This window comes from Podarcis pityusensis (genome assembly GCF_964106645.2).
Source record: "Podarcis pityusensis genome assembly, chromosome: 1".
NCBI lineage: Eukaryota > Metazoa > Chordata > Lepidosauria > Squamata > Lacertidae > Podarcis > Podarcis pityusensis.
Window position 1 is genome coordinate 45,074,089 of NC_138028.1, and position 13,239 is coordinate 45,087,327.

The following is a 13,239-nucleotide window of genomic DNA, read 5'->3' on the forward strand; positions in this document are numbered from 1 at the left end:
GATATCCGGTGGGCCGGACTACGAGAAACAAAAACTCCATTTCCCAGCATGCTGTGGGAGAGTGAAACCAAAACTCTCCATTGGTTGGGGGCTTTTCTCCGCTTCTAGCCGGCAGCGACGGTAGTGATTATTCAAAAATAGCTCCGGGAGTGGGATATCATGGCATCAAGTAGCCAGGAAGAAGTAAGGTAAAATACCATATGATTCTGTAGTAGTTGTTTAGCAAACCTAAGTTGAAATCATAGTGCATGCTTCTAAAGAGAAAAATTTGCTCTTAACCCACCTTTAAGTTAACTTGTTTTCTGACGTAGATACAGCTGGTAACATGTGAGTGGTAACATGCAGCGATAGATAATGAAGTGTTATACTGTAATCAGTGCTTTTTTTCTAAGGGTACACGTACCCCTAAACATTTTGTGAATTTAAGTTGGGCCTCATTGAGAGGCAGTATTTCAATATGAGTAGGAAAATGAGAGTACCCCTAAACATTTCTTTAGAAAAAAAAGCACTGGTTATAATTGTAAGAGAGTATTTACACAAGTAAATGAAAAATTAAGAATAAGTGAAAGAAACAGCTAGAAGCTCATATTTAATAACTGCCTGATAACAAGTGATTCCAGTGTCACAGAAAAGAAAAGCAACAGTTTCTTATACCAAAATATTGCTAGCAGGCTCCATTTATATAACATAGTAACTAGAAAACAGTGACTAGAGGCTACTTTTGCACAGCACACCCTTTATAATGGACAATCTGAGGTCGCTTCTAGATGACCTGTTTATTATGATTTATCCTGATTTGTCCACACAAAGTTTGCAGGAAGATTATACATTGTCAGCTGTTCAGTATGCATTCATTTGGATATTTTGTGCAAAGGTTAGATCAAGCCATTGCTACCCCAGACTTTCCAATGGCGTTTCCCAGCACTTTCCTAAGCACAAAAAGTCTTTTTGTTGTTCTTGTTGTTGCACTGCAGTGCCAACTTCACTTTAATTGCACAACCTGAAGTTGCTGGTATGGAATTGAATTCCACCCAGAAAACAGCAACCATCTGAGTTTATGCTAACATGCACCCTGAGTTTATGCTAACATGGTCACCATGAGAGGGATGCTTATTCATTTTCTCAGTATCACCTTAAATTATACTGCATTAATTTTTTTTTCTAGTGTCGAAGAGGAGGCTGTGAGCAAAAGCAATTTTAAGACATGCAATCAGATTGCCTTCTACAGGTAAGGAATGTGAGTGTTTATCACTCTTAAAGGCACATGACTACTGTGCTAACACCACATTGCAAACCATAGCACTATGAAAACAGAGGGCTAGATTCAGTTATCCTGGTGCTCTAGGAAAAGCCAGGGAAGGGCTCCAGCTAGCCTAATATCACCTTCCCTCCCATTCTCCCTGCCCCATACTCCCTCGCACTACCCCCAAATCTGCTCTGAAGGGTTGGGAAAACCCCTAGTACAGGGGTGAAGAAATGGGATTATTTCATCATCTGGGAAGCAAAAATGCTTGTGCTAACAGAACTACAGTGGTACCTCAGGTTAAGAACTTAATTCGTTCTGGAGGTCCGTTCTTAACCTGAAACTGTTCTTAACCTGAGGTACCACTTTAGCTAATGGGGCCTCCCGCTGCCACCGCACAATTTCTGTTCTCATCCTGAAGCAGAGTTCTTAACCCGAGGTACTATTTCTGGATTGGTGGAGTCTGTAACCTGAAGCGTCTGTAACCCGAGGTACCACTGTACCAGAAGTGCATAACATTATATTCTTTCCAGAGTTCCAGGACATTGCACCAGTAAAACAGTACTGTTTGTTGGCATCAAAACTTCTTAAAAGATTTCCAGCATATCATAATGGAGAAAATACTGCATGCAATGGTCACACCGCTAAGTATTTTTTAAAATCACGAATAGAGTTGGTTTTGTAAATAGTGAGATGTGCTTTGCTGCGGAAAGCTGTACCAGAGAATTGAATAGCATTTTCAGTTTTCAGGTTAGGATGATATATATTAACATATATATGGAAAACCCTAAGTAGATAGTTGATTCCCACTGTTACTAGTTCATGAAGCTCTGAAAACATGTAAATCTGGGCAGCAACACTGTTTAAGCCGTTTTGGAATCAATGCAGTTTAAGTAGCCTAATAGTGAGCAGAATTGCAACCTGGATCATTAAATAAGTAATTTGATTGTGCTCTCTTCTTTATCCTTTAGGCGTCAGAAATGTTTATGTCCTGGGAAGTCCTTATACCGAGCATTGCTGGATACAGTGGAATTATCCCACAGCCGTGTCAAATTCCAAATAGTCAGTGAAGAATGCAAGGTTGGCATACAGTCTGAATGTCACTGATAAAGAAAAAAAATGAACACTTTACAATAGATTATTGCTCATGTAATACTGTATTGTACTGATAATATTTACCCAGATAATATTCATTTTCTTAGATAATGTTTACTCAGATATTTACTGATGATATCTCAGGTAATATTTACTCAGTTTTGAGATTCTTGCATGCCCAGGGAACTACCGATCTCTTGTGCAAGTGAGAAGTTAAAGCTTTACTTCCACAGCTACTTAATTTTACTCTGAGATCCTCTTAAGAAGTGGGTTCGTTTATTTGTTAAACCAATTTGTCTCCTAGCTTTCCAAAGTTCGTTACTGAAATTGATAAAAAAATAGTTTAAAATGTTAAAACATTGATTAAAAACCCCCTATAAACCTCAAATAATTGAAATAAAAGACACAGGGTGGGGCCCAGTTGGTACCCTTGGGCTGGATTCAACTAAATAGTTGTGCCAGCGGGAGCCTGCACAAGTCCCATTATCTCAGTGGGGCCTCTCCCCTTCCCCTCCTCCCATGTACCACCCAGATCAGCTGGTGGGGCAGAAGAAGCCCCAGAATAACACATGGGAGGAAGAGAGGAGGGATGGTTCCATCAGGCAAACAGAAATGCTTGCACTCTTTATCACTACTTTAAATTCTGCTTACCGAAAAGGAGGTGGGGCCATTTTTGAAGATTCCCTTCGCTTCTGCAGTCTCCCATGGCACTCACCACCCTGACTTGGTGAGTCCCGCAACTCATTGGAGCTTAGCTGCAGTGGGGACAGTAAGTGTTTTCCCTCCTATTCCAATAGCAGATGCTTCCACTGTATTGGAACGTCACCAACTGGATTCCACCGATAGCAATTTTGATGCATCCCCTATATTAACATTTCCTTTTCAGCACATTAACCCACAGTGGTGGTGCTGTAAAAAAATGTCAGTTGAGGTAAGGCATCAAGATTGTGTTTTTCCAAATACTCTTTAAGAGTTTTTCCAAATACTCTTAACATTATTATAATTATTATTTTAAAGAACAGGACCTGGTACAGATGCAACCTTCCTAAACATGGTTATGGGATTGGGATCATCCTTTGGGTCTAACAGCTCCTTCTCTCTCTCTGGCACATTAATGCTCCTCTCTCCATCCTTTTTGGAACTAACCATATTACAGTACTACCTTCAACAGGGTAAATGCTACCTGTGGATAGCTTTGAAGCAGTCTAACTATGGTTAGACATTAGTTTGCAAACTCTGGCTTAATCTACCGGTAACTACGATTAAGCAACATCAGTGATGCACATGATCTCCCAGCTTCTTGACAAGTATACAATTAATCAGTTATCTCAGATCAGTCATCTATTTCTTACTCAAAAGCAATAATGCTAAAGTGTGAGAATTATTAATAACTATTTTCTACCCTGCTTTGCCATCACATACTCAAAACAACCCACAAATAAGATACTAAAGCAAATATAGAATGAATTAAAAACAATGTAAACATTAAAATATTCTTCAAAAGTCTGTGGTTGGTTTGGACTTCCATTTTTATATGCTTTATCTTTGCTGCTGTGCAAACAGATGCATGCAAGAGGGGATTAAATGCTTTTATTTCTAGTGACCCAAAACATACCAGGAGAAACTCTTTCCACCATGGCTTTCCCCCCTATTATGGTAACTGTAGATAAATGAATCAATGTGATTCATCAGCTGCATGAATACTCTAATTGTTACTCTTTTTCTACTTATCCCCAGGAACCTCTTTTAGTAGAAATTTCTGAAATAGAGGGTAATATTTTCAGGCTTAAAATTAATGAGAAAGAGCCATTCAAACCAAGATATGAAGTCCCTGATGTTCTCGTTAAAGAACCTGTCTGCCTCAGGTAAGTGATGAAGCAGAATTTGCTAAATAAGATGGAATCTGAGGACACATGTATGTGATTTGGGCTGTAATCCGTGGGGTTTATTTCTAAGTAGACATGTATAAGATTGTGCTATATTTTCAGTGACATCATAACTTGAGTTACCTCAAAATCCAAGGGTGGGTTGTTGCTCTACTCACCCTTGCATATTATGTGTAGATCTATATGGCCGGAAGTGCATTTAAGTGTGAAAAAGTCATTTATGCCCTGGGAATGAAATTAAAAGTTGATGTTTTTTGTTCAACTAGAATTATCACTTTCTTAATTTGCAGCTGTTTGCATTTGGGAACAAGCTTTCAAAGGTTTTATCTGTGACTGCTATTTTCCCATTTTCCAGTCTAACAGTATTGCAGAAGGATGGAGACAAACTTGTGTTGGCTTGTGACAATGAAGACCAGCAACTTCACATCACTGCAAATCCTTTTCAGATACAGTTTGTTTGCAAGGGTGAGATTGTATGGAGTACAAACTCAAATGGCCTGCTGTATTTTGAGCACCTCCAGCCAGCCCCGCAAAGCAGGTATGATATGTCACTGTCTCCGCAATCCAACTGGAGCTAAATTATCTTGGGATGCAGTCCTAAAACTCTTACTAGTACATATTTTCAGGCAAGTCTATATATAAATATAAAAACTGATCACTCTTTTTTTGGGGGGGGGGCGTTAATTAGGAAATCTACATCGCAAGAAGAGAAAGAAGGATCAGCTAATTCCTCTAAGGTAAACTGAGCTTTTATTTGTAGAGTTTTGCCTTATGGATTCTCCAAAAGACAAATCAGTCCTTCTAACTGGGAATAGTTAGTTTAGCATTGCTAATGAATTGAATAGGCTTTCTTCCAGGGTGATGGAATTAGGACTGTGGCCTTAGTTGGCAGTTGACCAGAGTCAGTAAAACTGCAATCCTAAACACTCTCTTGTGGGAGTAAGCCCCACTGAAATCCATTGATCTTAGAGCTGACATGAATACAATTGCCCTATAGCTTAGATTTGGAAAATTTTTATCCAAGCAGGAAAATCAAGATGACTTAGGTCTCTGGGAAGAAAAATTTGGCAAATTTTCAGACATCAAAGCTAATGGTAAGTATAGTGTCTTTCAATTTTGTTTGTAATATCTGTAATATATGTATCCGTGTGTCATATGTCGACTGGATCACTTGCAAAAATAACCTGGCACTGTTTGTACTGTAGCCATTTTTCCATAGCTAACATCTCCTCTGCTTGTTATACGCTGTGGTTCAGATTGTGTACATTTAGCTGCAGGGGCTGGAAATGGTGAGCACATATGTGCTAAACGCATTGGTCTTGTATACCTCTGTGATTTTTGAGTAAATCCAGTTTTAGCATCATCAGGATATAAGCCACTAAGTGTGCATATATATATAGAGTAGGTGACAAAGAACCTCAGCAGAGGGCAGTTCCTGACAATTTTATGTGGCATGTGTTTCCAGAGTGGTTTTCTGACTTCATACTCTTTCTTATGCCATTTGTCAGGGATTATTGAGCTGTGATTCCTGAATTACAGTGGGTTGGGATATTTGCATCCCTTTGCGTCCCTTCTGATTCTACAGTTCTATGATTCTTCTTACAGGTCCCAGCAGTATAGGCTTAGATTTTTCTTTACATGGATTTGAACATGTCTATGGAATACCTCAGCATGCAGAGACACTTCTCCTTAAAAACACCAGGTAATTTAACTATGTATGCATAAAACGCTGACAAAAGGGCAGCTTTGCCCAAGTCTCTGGAATTCTCTCCCAAACTGAGATTACCCTCCTTGTTGAACTTCAGGCACACAATTAAACCATTCTTCTTCCGTTTTCCGTGCATTGGTTTTATGTATGCTGCTTAGAAATGTGAGTAATTAAGTGGTATTTTAATGTATTGAATAAAGAAATAAATGTACTGTATCTTACTCTCTCCTTTTCTCAGTTTTCTCCCTCCTCTTTCCCTTAAGAGTTCTGCTGCCTCCTTCAATCTTCAGGCCTCTGATTCTCTTGCCACTGCCTGCTCTGTTCTTTTTCTTTAGCCATCCAGGGTGCTTCCTGCTTGGGGCTTGATCCTGTGAATGGGTCATACAGATGTTGCAAGTGGGTCATTGGCAGCAAGTGGCAGCGGGATGGGGCATGCAGAATGGCATTTTGGTGTTGCATAGATGCCAGGTAAAATTGGCTTGCATGAGGAGCACCTGCCTCACAGTAAACACCCATCTGGAAGCAGCCTCTGCCTCTAGACCTTCCAACTCACAGCATGGAGCACTTTTTTTCTCCTTAAGCCCTATATGAGGCTTTCCTCAAGATGGAGTTTGAGGACACCTTTTCCCCCTCTGCCACCTCCACCAATCAAATCTCTGCTACAGTGCCCACTGCTTTCTTATGCCATGCTTCTTCTAATTTTCTTGCCTCCCAGGCCCTCATCTCAGGCAGCTTCCTAGTCCTCAGCAGCATCGGCTCCATTTTTCTTCACACAGCTTCCCCTTTCCCAGGTTGTTCTCAGACATCCTGGAGTTTTTGTTTGGTTTTGGTTCTTGTTTTTTCAAAAAACAGAGAAGAGGATGTGGCTAATGGGTAGGCTATAAATGCAAAAAATGCTACTTTTTACTCACAGTAGCTGCATCCGCTAAAGAAACAGCTTTGTGTACAGTCGTACCTTGGGTCTCAAATGCCTTGGCTCCCAAATTGCCTCTTGAATGATTAAAACCCGGAAGTGAGTGTTCCGGTTTTTGAAGGAATTTCGGAAGCCGAACATCCGGTGTGGCTTCCGATTGGCTGCAGGACGCTCCTGCAGCCAATGTGAAGCCGTACCTTTGTTTTCAAATGGTTCCAGGAGTCAAACAGACTCCCAGAACGCATTCTGTTCAAGAACCAAGGTATGACTGTATTAGCAATTTGTTACTGACCTTTCCAAGTAACAACAACAACAACAATAACAATTTTATTATTTATATGCTGCCCATCTGACTGGGTTGCCCCAGTGGTGTTGTTAGAACTTACCTAAACTTCTGTGTTACTGCATCAGCTCAGGCAGTGGCAGTGGAAGAGTACTAATGCGCAGGTAAATAATGGAAAGGGACATCAATGGAGGAGCCCTCCTCCCCTGTAAAGCCTCATCAGTAGATCCTTGCACATGGCATTCATATCTCAGCAAAGATGCCTGAGAATGCAGAGTGAAAGCGGGACAAGTTGAACTTGACCTTTGCTTTGTTTGATGAGCTCTTTTCTTCCCCGATAGTTCCACCCTAAGCAAATACATCTTTTGCCAAATACCTCATCTAGGAAAAGAAAAGAAAAAAACCAGTTCTTGGGACAGTTTTATTTGGTGCCTCATCCCACACCTGTTTTCACACCTTGCTCTATTGTTCCTTTCAAGATTGCTGTGGTGTTTTTTTGCTCTGCTAGGTTTATAGTATGCAAATAAGCTAATAAAAGGTACAGAGGTGTCTAGGGATACCTAGACCAGGAGAGATCAGTAGGTTGCAGTCCTAAGCATATTTGTTATGAATTGAATTTTGCTGAACTCACCTCTGAGCAAACATGCTTAGAAAGGGGCTGACAGCCTTAAACTGGAGCAGCAGTGATCTCTCCGGGAGCCAGAATTGCATTCAGACAACTATAAAAAAAAAGCGACCGAGATTACAGTCTGTATTTATTCAAATCCCAGTTCTAATTGTCATTGTAGAACATGCAGAGTTTAAACAATACAGTATTCACCTCTGAAGTAACAGTGAGCTGAAGACTATGGTACAATCCTGTATATTTCTTTATTATTAGTATTGAAGGCTAGTTGATTCACAAGAAAAGTCCCTTGGGATTTAGTGCCAAAAGTGGGTGGAGTTTTCAGCATGGCTTTGCTGTCTGTCTGCTATCCCATCTCTTTCTTTTCTGGCAACCCCCCCCCCAAAAAAAACCCTCTCTTTTTGCCTTCCCCTCTTCATAGGATTTGATGATTTAGTGGCACCTCAGCTGTCTTGTTCTTCTCTGGGGCTGCAGTGATTTGCTTTACTCTCCCTTATTTGCTTGTTCAGAATCAAAGTTTGGGGAAAGTGCTCTTGTTCCCTTTTAAGGTCCCTTACTAGGTCACCTTAAGGGACGCGGGTGGCGCTGTGGGTTAAACCACAGAGCCTAGGACTTGCTGATCGGAGGGCCGGCGGTTCGAATCCCCGCGACAGGGTGAGCTCCCGTTGCTCGGTCCCTGCTCCTGCCAACCTAACAGTTTTGAAAGCATGCCACAGTGCAAGTAGATAAATAGGTACCACTCCGGCGGGAAGGTAAACAGCGTTTCCGTGCGCTGCTCTGGTTCGCCAGAAGTGGCTTAGTCATGCTGGCCACATGACCCGGAAGCTTAACTCCGGCTCCCTCGGCCAATAAAGCGAGATGAGTGCCACAACCCCAGAGTCGGTCACGACTGGACCTAATGGTCAGGGGTCCCTTTACCTTTACTAGGTCACCTTGGGAAGCAAATGTTCAGGGGTGTCCTCTGGGAATGTTGTTCCCCAGCAGCGTAGCTTGTGCTCACGGGGAAGAGCAGCATCACCTTCTCCATCCCAGCGCCTTGGAGGAGCCCCATCCCCCATCAAGTACAGTGTAATGCAGTCCAGTTACAGCATAATAAACCATTTCTATAGACAGCTGCTTCTGCTGGTGCCGTTAGCAAGTATTAAATCTATAGCCATCAGTCTCTTGCATTGGACAAAAACAGAAGTAGCGTCTACCTCCAGTATCAGCAAAGTGCTCTGTGCAAACATCTTGTCTGTCTGTTCCAGCGATGGTGATGTCTACCGGCTTTATAACCTGGATGTCTTCGGATACAAAGTTCACAGCAAAATGGGCATTTATGGTGCAGTGCCCTTGCTCTTGGCTCACAAACCCGGCAGAACCGCTGGGATCTTCTGGCTGAATTCCTCAGAAACTCTGGTGGAGATTGCTACCAAAGCCGCAATGGAGGTGAGACCAGCGCTGGAATCTATATGCACACGAAAGGCGGAGTGATGACAGGCACCTAGAAACTCACCATGTGGGAACTCCATGTGTATCAAAAGCCATACCGTTACCTTTTTCTGATTGCTTTGTTTGGCAGGTTTTGTCCTCCAGAACTCCAGAAACTTCGAAGCAGAGAGTGCTTCCTCAAACTGATGTGCGCTGGATGTCAGAAAGTGGGATCATTGACACTTTCATCCTAATGGGGCCCCAACCCTTTGATATTTTTAAGCAGTATGCACAACTGACAGGTACTGTCTTACAATACAAATGCAGGTGAAACTCGAAAAATTAGAATATCATGGAAAAGTTCATTTATTTCAGTAATTCAACTTAAAAGGTGAAACTAATATACGAGATAGACTCATGACATGCAAAGCGAGATATGTCAAGCCTTTATTTGTTATAATTGTGCTGATTTTTTGCGTTTCACCTGTACATCCTGAAACTGCTTTAAGTGGCAAGAATAAACATTAAGGTGGCACACCCAGCTTGTGTATGCAAGAGAGATCTATTTCTGTTAAGTTGTGGGTGAACATATCAGAGGACACAGCAATTCTTCAAACAGCTCTTGTTTATTCACAGGCCGGAACAGAACTGAACTGAAGGGTTCAGCCAGCCTGCTTATATAGAGCTCCACTAGAACGCAACAGTAACCATTTTCTGTAACTATCCAATCACTGAATGTCACTTTTAAGCCCTTATTTGCATATGTGGACCTGAGTGAAAACTGTATCCCCCTGCTGGCCCAGGGTGAGAACTTCAGTACATGACAATTTCTAAGCAGTTAAAGATATAGAACCATTGTAATAGAGTCGGGGGGGGGGCAGAGAGAGAGAGAGAAGTAGCAGTTCACTACCAAGTTCATTCCCCCATCTGTCTGCATCTACCACATCTGTGTCACAGGTTCAACTTCACTGGTAACACTGACAAGCCACTCACCAAAAAAGGAACATCTCCCCACCCCCTGTATTTTGTTTCTGTCTCACTTTTCACATATTGTGGAACTCAGGACAGTGTTGTGCAGGCCCAGATCTGCTTAGCTGAAGCAAGGAGGACATACCATGTGCCTTCAGGACGTAGCCTCTGGCAGGTGGGCAAATAACTGCTCACAAAACTACATTAGCAGCCTGAAGCACTTTCTAGTTTCAAAGTAAGGAAAAGGATTCTGTGCTGCTTTCATTACAACGAGACTCTTCTTATACACTTTTAATGCCTCTAGTGCAGCTGAGAAAGTTCAAGCAAAAATAAATATTTAGCACTTAATTGTGACTTTGGTTTTAATTTGGATGATAGCATTGTTTTCCCTTTACCTTTCCTTTTTTTTTTTTTTTTTTGCTAGGCACTCAAGCCCTGCCCCCACTCTTCTCCCTTGGCTACCACCAGTGCCGCTGGAATTACGAAGACGAGGACGACGTGGAAGGGGTAGATGCAGGTTTCGATATGCATGACATCCCATATGATGTCATATGGCTTGACATTGAGCACACAGATGGCAAGCGGTACTTCACATGGAATAAGGAGAAGTTTGGCAATCCCGAGAGGATGCAGAAGCAGATACTTATGAAGAAAAAGCGCAAGGTGGGTAACGTAGAGAAAGTAGGGAGAAAAATTTCTTTGGAGGTCTGCAGCTCTTGCGGCCTTCATGTGCGGCAGGCAGACGCAGTCCGCCCCTGAGGTTGGGGATCAAGCGCTCGCTTCAGATGGTGCAAGTGAAAAAGGCAGTGCTCCACCCTCCTGACCACTTCTGCTGCTGTGAGGGTGCTATTCTGGCATGTGGCATTGCTGCTTGTCTGCCCCACAGAAGCCAGGCGGTAAAGCTTCCAGGAGCACCCCAGCTCCTGCCAAGTTTGGCAAGAGCCAGGTTGGGCAGGAAAGGAGACAGCAACTCCCATTTCACCTCAGGTGGTGAAACAGGGAGGGCCGCCCCAGATCCATTCGCATCCATTGAGCTGTGATTCCCGACTTTTTAATACGTTGATACTGTCTGTTGCATTTTTTAAAATATGTAATTTAATGTTACCTGTAAGTCACCTCGGAAGGTTTTGTATTCTGAAAGACAGGATGTAAATAATGGTAATCCATACATGATAATATTGTGCCGTCTCTCATGTTGGCAGCTGGTCGTCATTCTGGATCCCCATATTAAAGTTGATCCTCTGTATACCATATACTCACAAGCAAAAGAAAGAGGTTACTTTGTAAAAGACCGTAAAGGCAAAGATTTCGAAGGCATCTGTTGGCCAGGTAATAAAGCCCCTCCTTTACTTTTACAAATCTGATGACTGACATTTATGGAAGTTAAAATTTATTAATAAATAGAAATAAGTTTTATTCTGTACATTAATTGTGTGTGTGATATTGTCTTTCTGTTCTCCTTTTTCAAATCTGTGTTGAAAACTTAATGTGATATATAATTCCTTTTTAAAAAGGGTTAAATGGTTTTTTATGGTCAGAAGTTTGAAGGGGGGGAAAATGACTTCTACTCCTCACTGACATTTTTTTTAAAAGCTCTTGATCCTTAATACCTCTAACTTTAGTTAAACAGATACTGCTACCAGGTGTTAGTCAGCTGGATCCAAGAGACCCTTTGTCTCTATTTATTTATCATGGCAAGGCAATGATGGCATCGGCTTCAAAATTCTAAGACTAGGAGCTGCTTCCCCTGCTCACTCGGCTCACCAGCCCTTTGCCCTTCCCCCTCACCTGACAAAGTCCCCTTTACAACTCAACCCCCTCCCTTATCTACCCACAGCTCACCCAGGCCTCTCCCCTTCTGTCCCTTTTAAAGGAGGGAGCAGGCAGTTCACAGGGCAGCTATGTGAAGGACCTCCCCACCACCACCATTTGCCTGGGCGGGCATGATGACACCTTACATTTTTATTATATGTATAGGAAGATATAGACATTTGGCCTGTAAGCATGATGACCCTTGTCCAACAACAAGACTAACATTGCAGAGTGTGCACAAAGATGCAAAGAGGGTAATATAGTGAACTCTTTCAGTCTCCACCACTGGAAGTTAAATAGACAAACTATAGGTGATGTTAAATAAAAAATAGCATCAGCTGGGTTGGTGGCTGATAATTATCAGGATTGCAGCAGGCAAGGATTGGAAATTAAACACTTTCCTCCTATGCTGTGGTTCTGAGGAAAAATCTCTTATATGAAGCTAGTATTTGCTGTAAAAACCCTCTTTGTTGTATTATTGTATTTGCTTGAATATTAATAGGAGATTTTAGCATTGTATTTGTCAACCACAGCATAAAGGCCATATGTTATTTATTTAAATATTTATAAGCTGCCATCCTGAATCAAGTCCTGCAAATGTCATAATTTCCTCACACCTGCAGGTCTCTCATCTTACCTGGATTTCACCAATCCTGAAGTCCGAGAATGGTATGCAGATCAATTTGCCTTCAGCGCATATAAGGTTTGTGTTCTTTTCTCATGACCCTGTGTGGCAGGATCCTTGGCAGAAAAACCAAGCTCTTAAAAAGTAAGAAACAGGGACTTTCATTTGATGACCGAGGAAGAGGATTGATCCAAAATATACTAAGATAAGCGAAGGTTTCCACACAGTCGTTCCTGCACATGACACCAAAGGGACAACTTGGCTCATGCAAGTTCCATTGGAGAACTGTAGCGTCTAACCAATTCCAAATCCTTTTGTGTTGAACGTGATATGGGAATTTTACCATTTGGGATGCTAACCTGGAAGGAAACTTGCTAGTGTTGTGCATGTTCTTCATTCATTCTGGTCCCAGTTGCCCAAGGGTGCCCAAGAAAGAAGAAAAGAACCCTATAAGCATTTTGCTTAGAAACCTCTAAAGAAGCCAGCAGCTGATAAAAAATGTAGGGTTGCCACTGTCAGAAACAAATGTCAAAGCAAATATCTGAGATATACTCATTGTATACGGTGGTGCTGCCAAAACTCAAAATTACGCAGTTTTCAGGTTGAATCTATTAAGAGTTTATAAATGGGTACCAAGACCAGTTTTCATAGATACTTAAGAGATTTAAAA

General features: G+C 41.8%; 1 protein-coding gene across 4 annotated transcripts in view; it reads left to right on the forward strand.

The window, feature by feature from the left end:
• Positions 1-48: 48 nt before the first annotated feature.
• Positions 49-13,239, forward strand: part of GANC (glucosidase alpha, neutral C) — a 138,223-nt gene continuing 125,032 nt past the window's right edge. For 2 of the 4 annotated variants that reach the window (XR_013978971.1, XM_080979136.1), the window contains exons 1-13: positions 49-188; positions 1,166-1,228; positions 2,215-2,323; positions 4,076-4,203; positions 4,580-4,762; positions 4,913-4,961; positions 5,249-5,318; positions 5,830-5,926; positions 9,001-9,181; positions 9,315-9,465; positions 10,557-10,795; positions 11,335-11,461; positions 12,568-12,647. Coding sequence is in view for 3 of the 4 variants with exons in the window: in XM_080979136.1 (XP_080835262.1) it covers positions 160-188; positions 1,166-1,228; positions 2,215-2,323; positions 4,076-4,203; positions 4,580-4,762; positions 4,913-4,961; positions 5,249-5,318; positions 5,830-5,926; positions 9,001-9,181; positions 9,315-9,465; positions 10,557-10,795; positions 11,335-11,461; positions 12,568-12,647 (1,506 nt within the window). In the remaining variant the exon portion in view is untranslated. Of the gene's footprint in view, positions 189-1,165; positions 1,238-2,214; positions 2,324-4,075; positions 4,204-4,579; positions 4,763-4,912; positions 4,962-5,248; positions 5,319-5,829; positions 5,927-9,000; positions 9,182-9,314; positions 9,466-10,556; positions 10,796-11,334; positions 11,462-12,567; positions 12,648-13,239 lie in introns of all 4 variants that reach the window. The other 2 variants (XM_080979137.1, XM_080979138.1) reach the window with 2 other exon arrangements.